An 11,843-nucleotide genomic window follows, 5' to 3' on the forward strand; every position below is an offset into this window, starting at 1 on the left:
AAACCCTACTACACGGTCAACGAAATCGAGAAGATTTGCGGAGAGATTTGCTGTCTGTCAAATCGAGAACCTTATAGATGAGTGTCATAAATGTAATACCGTGTATTAAATAGAAATAATTGTTGGAAAGAACTGTCATATGTTTCTAATTTGTTTCTTTTTTAAGCCAAGTACGCTGCTGATTTGAAACGAAAAATTTTCAAGTCTCCAAAGTCTACAACGAAAATGCTAACGAAAAAATCTTTGCCGCCGGGTACAAAGGGGTTAAGTCACAAAATTGCACTTTCCGGGTTTCGATAAAATAAGAATAACCTCTTTTTTCTCTTTTATTTTGTATCAAAAACATAAATTTAGAACAACTCTTTTCTATAAAAATAAGAGGATCAATGCTCAAAAGTTCATCGATTAGCTCAACTTCACATTTTCAGGCAAACTATCAATTATGACTTAACCCCTTTGTACCCGGCGGCAAAGAAATATCATCGAGTATTCTGTCAAAGTCAAAATAAAAAAATTCTAAATTAATGTCGTTTTCGATTGGCCTTCTGAAAACGTTTTATTCTCACAAATATGACAAGCAGAACGCTTCTCAGAAGAGAAATTCTCTTCTCGATTTAAAATCGGAATTCACTCGAGAAGAACTAATACACGAATATTTAAAAGTCAAATTAATCATTCAATCAAAATTTTTTTTATTTTTTGAAATAAATTAATTTTTTTCCGAAATAAATTTTTTAATTAATTTTCAAACTTGCCTAAAATATTTTGGAAACCAACTTCCCTATTAATTTCTTCAACATTACCAGTTTTTAAAAAATTTAAAACAATTTATTTGAAAGAAAAATAAATTAATATAAATATTTGACATTTGAAATTTAAAAGAAAAACACACAAGACACAAACACAAAAAAAAACAGAATTGAGTGGAAGCGATTTGACCTGTTCCATTCGATTTCAGAATGAGTGAATCCTTGAGTGAAAGCAATCGAAAACGACATAATTTAAAATCAAGAAAAATCCACCGAAAATAATTTTCAAAATTTTTTTTTTGTTTAGATTTTTAAATCCATTTAAAATAAGATACAGGGGTCATAACAGCAAAGTAAAGAAATATGCGTTAATTTTAAGCAGGAGTGTATTTTGAGTTCTATTGGTTGGATATTCAAGATCAAGGTCTTCAGGCCTAGGCAAAATGACAGAGCATCATTATTTAATATTCAAAATAAAAATATAAATCAATTTGTCCTACAAATATTTTCCTAGGTTTAAAAAATACTAATTGCAATATCTTATATTTTTAATGCAATAAAGCAAAACGTCGTAAATACAAATAGTTAAATATTTTTATGAAATTTTGTCCACTTGAAACTAAAAAAAATTCTTCAATGTTATTGTAGGTATAAAAGCTTAAAAGTAATTTACTGCTTGTTTTTTTTTTTTGTTTTTTGGTACAGAAAATATTTTTTCTTCCTTCCTATATTCCAATATAACTATGTATAATGATCAAGGTCATTCTAGAGCTTTGACTTTTGTCGAAATTGCCCTTCAGACAGTATTTTATTGAAGGTTGACATTCAAACAAAAACATCTTATTTTTTTTGTCACGAGCTTACACATTTACATTATTATGAAATTATCTCCAATAAAAAAAAAAAACAAAAACATTTCCTAATTATAGATTCATGGCGCAGGAATTTCACAAAACTATTTTCCATAAGCATTGTGAAGTGATATTTAATGTTTTGTCATTTTCACTCTTGACTAAAAAATGTATTAAATTAACTTTCATCTTTAAGAAGTAATCATTCGAAATTTGTCATTTTCATACAAATAATGTCAAATAGTTTGATATAATACAAGTTTCTTTCACCATGCGGCGCCACTCTAGCTACTTACCATTGATATTAAACTGACAAGATGCCATGTTTAATGCCAAACACTTGAAAATGTGTCAAAAGTCATTTGTTTTCAAAAATTATAAATTTTCGAAAAATTACTGTTGATCTGCAAATTGCCTCACTTTCTCACTCTTCTTGTCCATACGGAAACAGCTGTCTGGTCATGATTAACGGTCTCTCATGAACCATTTGGTGGGGTATTTAAAAATACTTTTGTTAGAATATGAATGTTTTTATAGCTTAGTTTTATTGTTTCAAAAATACATTAATCTTACTCAAATTTTGTGTTAGTAAACAAACAGATGTCTTTGGAGTATTTTGTTTTATTTTATTATTTTTTTTTTTTACTTTTGTTTAACCTCTAAAAATATTCTACATATTTGACTTTTCTTTGTTTTTTTTTTTTTTTATAAATACTATCGCACAGAAAATACATTTTGGACTTCTGTTCTTTTTGTTGTTGTTTTTTTTTTTTTTAATTTAAATTGATAAATTTATGTTTTTTTTTTTGTTCATAAAAATTTAAAATTATTTTACTTTTTCAGTTTCTAAATATGTTCTCATGGGGCAATCACCTACACCCAATTTATCTAATATTCCTAAAATATCGGTACAGTAGCGCTCTTTGTTTTTATATTCATCTTCTGTATATTTATCCTTTCCTTCGCTAAGTTTTTCAATAATCTGAAGTTTGGCATCAATTACAACATGATTGGAATCGGGTATAAAACTGGAACTTTTCTCATTTATATACTCGATAACCACACTTAACGAATCTGCATGGAATTTAGCATTTAAGGCTCCAGATGCAAAGTCTTGACTTTTATTCATTTGGCTGTGATTTGATTTTTGTTTACATTTCAAACAATTCCAATCGGGATGGGGCATATTTTTAGTTTCTGGCACAACCATGCCTGGACATTGTGTGTTGCGGCAATACAGACCCGAGATGAAGGAACCTTTTTCCTGTAAAAAATAAAAACAAAATATTGAATTGCAATTTTTTAAGACGGGTTTATTTTTTTTTTTTTTTTTTTGATGCAGAACCCTGTTTTATTGAATAAGAATTTTTAAATCTATCATTCAAGTTCAACTCTAAAAACTGTTATATTTTTTTCTGAAAACTGTAATGAAAAGCAAGTTTGCAAAATAATAAACTAACTCTTTAACTAATGTGAAAGTGTAGTTGTAAAAGAAAATCAATTATGGATAGCGAAAGCAAAATACTGGGTCAAACTAGAATTTTTTCGAAACATCACAAGAACAACATTTTACCGAAACCCGTAAGTATTGAGAAATAACAAGTTATAAAATTCTGAAAAACCTTAAGATTGGTTTTTACGATATTTCTTTAAATAAAATTTTATTTTAAAATGTTTCAGATAATACATTTAAATACGAAGATTTTAGCAAGCATACAAGCTTAAAAAATAATCTTTCAAGAAATAGAGCCATATTTTAAGAAAAGATCCTAAAATCCCCGTCAAAAAAGCAGAGTCATACGTCTTAATACGCTTAGTAGCAACAAATATTTTTTTATAAAATCAAAACCAATACGCCAAGGCACTGTAGAAATTAGAACTATAAGAGAAAATGGCTCAATTAGAAGAATCCGATTACGAATCGATATAAGTAAACAATTCATTACCACTCCCAAAACTGGAGCAAGATTTTTTTAACCCTTGCCAAAATTTTTGCGTCGTCAAATTTCATCAAATTTTAGGTTTTAACTCTTTTAGAAAGTTCAAGTGTATGCTTTAAATCTATGTGAAAGTAGAGAAAATGTGGGAAAAAAGTTTTTAACCAAAACCAAAAAGAACTATTTTCTACAACATTGAAAAAAATTAATTTTTCTAAATCAACATTTTTGCAATGACCTAAGGTCCACAAATTTGTTTTTTTTTTTTCTGAATTCAGATTTTGGGGGTACCTACAGAAAAAAAAAAAAAAAAGTGTGTGTACACATGTACACGCGACTGAAGTTATACTTCTCATTCAATGTAAATGAATTTCATTTGATATTTTTAATTTCTATTATGAAGTAATTAATCCACACTTAGTTTTTTTACATTTTTATCAAGTGAACAATAAATTAATTCTTTCATCCTCCTTGCGTCCATGTAATTTTCAATTTATTCTGTGAAATTTACTCATGTTGTGGGGTTCAGACCGTACGGTATATGGTTAACGAAAGTAAATGAATTGCGCATAAAATGTGCAATATGGTAATTTTATGAGAATTGTGTGTGCTTCAGCACTAGTAGTAGCAATATGGAACTGGCAGGGTTGCTACAAAGCTCAAAAGTTAGCTGAGCTCAGTTCACAGCCCAGCTCAAATTTTGAGCTAGCTCACTTTTGAGCTATGTACCATAGCTCAGCTCATTTGAGCTGAGCTGAAAGTGAGCTGAGCTGATGGTTGAGCTGAGCTGTTGGGTAAGCTGAGCTGTCGGTGAGCTGAGCTGTTGGGTGAGCTAAGGTAAAGTGAGCTGAGCTGTGATGGGTGAGAGGATACATTGATTTTTATTTGGAAAATATAATGAAATATGAAGATATTTTAAACTTTTATAAAACACCATAGCTTAAGATGTTTGGTTCTAGTTATTAATGGAATTATTTTAACACATGGATATTTTTATAAATAAAACAGATAATTTTTCGTGATCTTTTTTCTTGGTTTTTTAATAGTAAATGTATTTCTATTTTTTTAGTAAAATATTTCTTTTTTTATCATAAAAAAAAATTCCAGTACAATCCGATTTTTCGACTTTTTTCAAAATTCCGTTTGAAAGTTGGGGTACATTTTTTTTTTCGAAAAATCCCCGAATCTTTGAACGCTCCTAGAAGCTAAACCGCTTGAGAGCAATTTTTGGGAGTGATGCCAAATGATAGCTTGTGTCATGGGCCTACGCTTTGCACATTGTCAGATTTTTAAAAAATCGCCTTCCATGTTAAACCGCCACATCATGCCTATTTTTTCAGAATCGTGCCTATTTTTTTTTTTACTTTTAAGTTCTCCCGGTTTGAGAACGCGTGGACCTACAGGGATGGGAGTTGTACCCAAATGTAGGTTAGAGTCCCCGCTACCTTTTGGCATCAAACATTTTTTTTTCATTTTTTTCAAAACTCCGCGATACAGGCGTTCGAACGCTTTGGTCTAGAAACAGGGGAGTGGTGCCATATGAAAGCTTATATTCTCAGCTACCCGATAGTGGTATAATCCGGTTTTTCGATTTTTTTCAAAAACCCGAGAAAATCGCCTTCGAAAGTTGGGGTAAAATTTTTTTTCGAAAAATCCCCGAATCTTTGAACGCTCCTAGAAGCTAAACCGCTTGAGAGCAATTTTTGGGAGTGATGCCAAATGATAGCTTGTGTCATGGGCCTACGCTTTGCACATTGTCAGATTTTTAAAAAATCGCCTTCCATGTTAAACCGCCACATCATGCCTATTTTTTCAGAATCGTGCCTATTTTTTTTTTTTACTTTTAAGTTCTCCCGGTTTGAGAACGCGTGGACCTACAGGGATGGGAGTTGTACCCAAATGTAGGTTAGAGTCCCCGCTACCTTTTGGCATCAAAAAATTTTTTTTCATTTTCTTCAAAATTCCGAGATATAGGCGTTGGAAGTTGGGGGCGCTCACTTTCAGCTCAGCTCAGCTCAAATGAGCTGAGCTATGGTACCTAGCTCAAAAGTGAGCTAGCTCAAATTTGAGCTGAGCTGAAATGTGAGCTTTTTGCAACCATGCAACTTGCCACATGCAACTTGCCACATACAACTTGCCACATGCAACTTGCCACATGAAACATGTAACTTGCAACGTGTTGTGTGTTTTATGTTTGCCGTACTGCGGCGTACTGCATTTTTAAATACTAAAGTACTGACTACTCTAAAGGTGAAACGACAGCCCTGCTACCCAGGGTGATCGCGTCATAATCCCTTTGACATTCTTGTCAAAAAGTAAATTTTCATACTCACCCTCCCATAAGAAGTATAACTTCAAAAAAACAAAATAAGTAAACCGTAGAGTAAGTATTAGGTTCTTTCAAGAAAAATTAGCTGAACTCCTGAACTTAACTTTAGTATTATTGTCGTTCAACGTAAATCAAATGTGAACTTTAATTTGAAAATATTTTAACTTTAACTTTCGTCTCTTAAAATTAGTTTAAATTTACAATCGTTTTTATCTCATATTTAAGAAACTTAGCAAATATATGACAATTTTAGAATGGTTTCGTTTCCACAGCAAAATTAAATTGTTTAAAGTTTTAAATGAAAAACAAATACAAAAGCAAAGTTTGAGCAATTATACTAAGAAACTCATTCAATTCACTGCTTTTTCGAATCAAACTGAGAAATTACTTTTAAATTGTATCTAGAAACTGTTTTACATTTGTGTGATCGTTACAGTTTTTTTGTATCTTTATTTTTCACTGCGAATTAAAGATGGCTATTAATGTGGCTTTTGGAGAAAAAAAATTACAAAACAAAATAGTTTACATGGCACAACACTGGTTTGACAAAAATTTTAAAAAAATCTCAATAATGAATTATTTTGGAAAAAGACAGCATTTTTTGGCAATTTTTCATTAATAATAAAACCATTTGTTTTTAAGAAGGCGTTTGTGTATGGCTTTTTCATACTTTCAGTGATGCTGCCTTTTTTTACAATCAGTCAGACAAATTTTTCTATCGTAAAGTTTGTCAAGTTAAAAACAAAATGTTTTCTTAATTTTCTATTTTCTGCCATCGATTGAAAATAAATGAAACCATTTAATTTTAAAAGGAAATGTTTAGCAATGTAAATATTATTTTTCCTTAATTAAAGCTTCTTTTGCAGAAATTATTTTATTTTTGGCAAATTTTTTATATCACTCTTAAAATAAAAAAAAAACGGCAATTAAATAACAAAAGATTTTGCAGAAATTATTTTATTTTTGGCAAATTTTTTATATCACTCTTAAAATAAAAAAAAAACGGCAATTAAATAACAAAAGACAACAGATTTTTATTTTTGATATAATAATAATAATATATTATTCCTTAAAAAAAAAAAAAAAAAAAGAACAATTTTGAGATCTTTAATTAGGTACCTACACAGCCACACAAAAAACAATAAAAGTTCTGACCTGAGGTTGCGACTAAGTTTTTCATATAGTTTTTGGGTCGCTGAAACCGAATCCGAATTCCGTTTTGCCCCATCACTTCAGGTTTTTGAGATAACCTCAAAAAATATCACGAAAACAAAAAAAAAATTTTCTCTGATCTGGATGTGCGAATATGTTAATCATATAGTTTTTGGATCGCTGAATCCAGATTCGAAGTCAATTTTGCCCTATCAAGTCAGGTTTCTGAGATATCCCCAAAAAAATGTCAAAACCAAAAAAACAAAATTTCTTATCTGGGGTTGCGTCTAGGTTTTTCATATAGTTTTTGGGTTGCTAAAACCGAATCCGAACTCTATTTTTCCGTATCACGTCAGATTTTAGAGATATCCTCAAAAAATGTCAGATAAGAACTTTTTTTTTTTTTTTTAGCTTAGACATTTTTTGAGGATATTTCAAAAACATGACGTGATACGCCGGATTCGGTTTCAGCGATCCAAAAACTATATGAAAAACTTAATCGCAACCCCAGATAAGAACTTTTGTTTTTTTTTTGGTTTTGACATTTTTTTGAAGATATCTCAGAAACCTGACGTGATAGGGCAAAATTGACTTCGAATCTGGATTCAGCGATCCAAAAACTATATGATTAACATATTCGCACACCCAGATCAGAGAAAATTTTTTTTTGTTTTCGTGATATTTTATGAGGTTATCTCGAAAACCTGACGTGATGGAGCAAAACGGACTTCGGATTCGGTTTCAGCGACCCAAAAACTATATGAAAAACTTAGTCGCAACCCCAGGTCAGAACTTTTATATTTTTTTGTGTGGCTGTGTTATTTAACAATTAACTAAAAAATGTCCTACTCAGTCCCGAAACGTTTATGTGTTTTTTTTTTTTTATTTGTTTAAAAAACAAAGGAGTCGGAGTTTTTGACATACAACAATTTCTTCAGCAAAACTATTATTATCTCTCCTGTAATTATCATGGTTTATACACATAAGTAAAAACCCATCAATCTCTTTCTAAAGTAATATGCAAAATTTATTCAGGCAAGTAAATTCAAAATTTAGATAACAACCAAACCTGACATTACGACTCCACAGAGGAGTTTTTGTAATATTTTTTTTAGAACAGAAAATATAACATGCCTGCCAAATTTTATTAAAAAACACGTTTTTGATAAGAAAAAAAAACGAGTATAATTTTTTTAAGACAAGGATTATCTTCTCATATGTTTTTTTTTTTAATTTATTAGGTACTGACGATAATCTTCATATAACATTATTTTTTTTATTTTTTTGGCTCTCTCGCAGATAACAATGTGATTTTTTATAAAAAAAAAGCTTTTATTTAGTTTAGTTATGAGTCAAAACTAAATTTTTCAATTTAAATTTTTATTTAATGAATATTTCGAAGCAAAGAGATTGATATTTATTTTTAGGTGATTTATTAATAACTACTAGGTACCAGAGATGAGTATTTACTTCATATGTAGCAGATCTACTTCATTAATTTATTTTGATGTATCTGCTACGTAGCAACCTATTTCTACTTCGTTTAACAAATTTTTTCTAACGAACAAAATTTCATTTAAGATGTGTCATCTTGTTTCATTTTTTGTTAAGAATGCATTGTTAGTGCTCTTTAGGCACTGCAAGAATTTCACATCATATACATCCAAATCAAAGACCCATCCAAGATATCAATTATTTTATGTCACCGCCCAGATCCACATAATGGCTGTGGGTCCGGTCATGCATTTTGCATAAAATAAATCAGACATCGGCTTTTAAAAAACAATCTTAGGTTATTATATGGCAGATGGCACATCTTTGCTCATGGAACTAAGACCAAGTCAATGAAAATAATTTTGTAATAAAAAACGCTTTATAATTTGAAATTAAAAATCATTATAGCAATCACGGGGATGGCTTTTTGAGAAAAAAAATCATATTTGTTATTTACGAGTGATGCGCTTTCAAGCCATGCAGGTCTCATTTAAATCGGTGCTGGTTTTTTTTTTTCCTTTGTTTTATAATATGTATATTTTTTTTTTTCATTATCTGCTACATATTTTCCAAATCTACTTCGTTTTTTTGGGCAGTATGTTTCACTTTTCGGGCTTAGCATTCTCATCCCTGCTAGGTACCAAAAGGCGTAGGTAGGTAAAAAAAATCTTACCAAAAAATATTTATTGAAAAAACCGCTCTCACGAGCTTGAATTTTATTTTCCCAAAATGAGTTGTAATAAAAGAAATCAATTAACGTAGAGAAGATTTTTTTTACAAAGAACGAATTTTATGTTTTTTTTTTTTTAATGTAAGTTTTCCAAACTTTTATATAAAAAGTTTAAAAAAAATTACTTTTGTGTCATTTTCTTTATGATTCAAAAACCTAAATTTCAAAATCATTGAAAAAAAAATATTTATTTTTTTTCATGAAGAAGAAGAATAACATTTAAAAATAAACTAAAAACAAAAAAAAATCACTGTCCCATTTCTGAAAAATTGATTGATTTTTTTTTTCAAAATCTTAAATTTTTTTTGGAAAATGTTGTTTTCATTTATATTAAAATTTAGTATAGAGCTTTTGCATGACTCCGTCAAAAACCACTCCTATGTATGTCCTATGCATGTAGTGAAGTTTAAAACAACTTTCAGAATTCCATAAAAATCATTTTAACCAAATTAAAACAAAAAAAAAAAAATTAAGGCAGATATGAGTTCATCTGAACAAACCGACGGACAACGTCATGAAAACCACTTTTTTGGATTTATCTATCATCGTTTGTCTGAATAAAACATCGATTTTTTTTTTGTTAGAAACCAATACTTGTAGAAAAAGTAAGTGAAAATTTCACTTTGAAAAATTTCCATTTTTACTTACTAGTTTGTTAGGACAAGAAAATTTGAATTTAGCTACTCATAAAATCTTTAAGTCATCGAATCAATATTGTAAAACTATTTTTTACGAAATTCCGACCAAAAAAAATAACAAAAAAATAAAAAAAAAAACCTTTAAATAGAGAATTTTGAAAAAAAAATATAATTTTTCACTAAATATTTTCGAAAAAATAATTTTTTTACATTTGGCCTTTCAAATTAAGCTAAACTATTTTACACCAACCACTTTTTTCAAATTTCCAAAACTCACCGTCGGATCCATACACCTCGGACACTTGCAAACGATATGTTTTTTCTGCTTCAAAAACTGATACCTCGCAATATTATTCGAAAACAGCTTAGTATACGTTGTAGTCAGTTCGGTGCCCTTGGGAATATCCAATGCAGCCTTAACAGTCATCTGCCATGTCTTTGGATCCAAGTGATACGTAGTATTTGACACACAATCATTATTCAAAACTCCAAACAATGGATACAATGATCTATGTGGACATTCCTCATTGTTTGTAGTCTTTTCCGGACTGCCTGCATTAAATCCATATGTCTTAACAGCTGCCACTGATCGATTAATAACATCAATGATCTTCTTGTCGGTAGGGAAATTTCTAAAACACTTGGCTGCATATCGCACCTCTGTTCTATGATTATTATCCAAAGTTGCTTGTAGAGAATATAATAAATCCTGTTGTTCCTGAGCCAATAATAAACCCCGGGCTACAGTTAATAGACGAAGAACTTGTGAATTAGCAATGCCAGGCTCATTCGGTTCCCACGACTTAAAAAGCTCGCATTCATCTTTGTGTTGCTTCTTTTTTGCACACGCCCCGCACACTGACAAACCACATCCTTGACGGCACATAAATTTGGTTTCATTCAAAACCTTAAAACATATCGAACACATATTCAAAGAGTCCTCATTTTGAGCTGCGGGCCCAATTAGCAGAGGATTTTCACGAAATATCACATCACCACGTTTAAGATCTCGCGCTGCATAAACTGCACGACCACCGATTTCCGAAGGACCGATCTCCCAGCCAGGATCACTTTCATGCAAGGGACCCAAATTTTGCACTATTAATTCCGAAAGACGTTTAGGATTGTTCATTTTGAAAATAGAAAACAAAAATTATTGTACTAGAATAGGTAGTATATGTAAAAAGTTCTTGAGGTTATATAAAAATTTTGTATGATTTTTTCGACTTTTCACAACGATCGGTCTAACGTCTTCTCGAGAACTGTCGTCCGTTGTCCAGTGTAGCTCATATTTAAAAGTATTTGCGGATAGCACGCATCGATCGGATTGCTAGCGCGGTAGGTGGTGGCAGAAGTGCTATCGCAGTGGTGGGCAATTATTATTATTCGAAAAATAGTTGGCCACGTGCCAGATCATCAGCTATCAAGCGTTCACCCACCACCGCCTTGCGCCTTTACAAACGTTTCCGAATTTTTATAATTTTGTTGTTGTTGTTGTTGTTTTCTGTTCAACAATTGCTTGTTTGCCACTGTGGCGTTACAATTTTTGAGATTTTTGTTTTTTTGAGAAAAAACATTTTCAAGTGGCTGTTTGAGAGTGTGTTTCAATGAGGGAATGAAAATTAGCGCTCGGTTGGAAATTGCTTGCTACAAATTGCACTCATCCGGGGGACAGTTCCGGTCAATGGCGGATTTTCGAATTCTGCGTGGCATTGCGTACAGTTTTTTCAACCTCCTCGGCAGGCAAATAAACTCAAGAAATGATGGGGTAATAATTAACAAAATGCAGACACGATGTCGGCGGTGGGTTGGTGGGGTGTGGGGGCAGAAACTTTGGCTATGACTGGTATGGCTGGGGTGGCTATATGGCGCGGCACGATCAGATTTGTATATATTTTTCTTGGATGCGAACGATATGACATGAAGAAGATCATTTTTGAAGAGATGACAACATTTTCGGAAC

General features: G+C 31.1%; 1 protein-coding gene across 1 annotated transcript; it reads right to left on the bottom strand.

The window, feature by feature from the left end:
• Positions 1–2,391: 2,391 nt before the first annotated feature.
• On the bottom strand, positions 2,392–11,236 carry LOC129908993 (SET domain-containing protein SmydA-8). Its single transcript, XM_055985871.1, has 2 exons — positions 10,158–11,236; positions 2,392–2,864 (listed from the first exon to the last, which is right to left on the bottom strand). The coding sequence occupies exons 1-2, from the start codon at positions 11,010–11,012 to the stop codon at positions 2,427–2,429; spliced, it is 1,293 nt and encodes a 430-aa protein (XP_055841846.1). The 5' UTR covers positions 11,013–11,236; the 3' UTR covers positions 2,392–2,426.
• Positions 11,237–11,843: the final 607 nt, after the last annotated feature.

Source organism: Episyrphus balteatus, chromosome 2 (genome assembly GCF_945859705.1).
Source record: "Episyrphus balteatus chromosome 2, idEpiBalt1.1, whole genome shotgun sequence".
Classification (NCBI taxonomy): Eukaryota; Metazoa; Arthropoda; class Insecta; order Diptera; family Syrphidae; genus Episyrphus; species Episyrphus balteatus.

Bases quoted from the DNA above. Each gene is read 5' to 3' on its own strand.
- LOC129908993 (XM_055985871.1), bottom strand. From the start codon at position 11,012: ATGAACAATCCTAAACGTCTTTCGGAATTAATAGTGCAAAATTTGGGT. The intron at 2,865-10,157 runs GTGAGTTTTGGA...TATTTTTTACAG, and splicing joins CGAGGTGTATGGATCCGACG to GAAAAAGGTTCCTTCATCTC.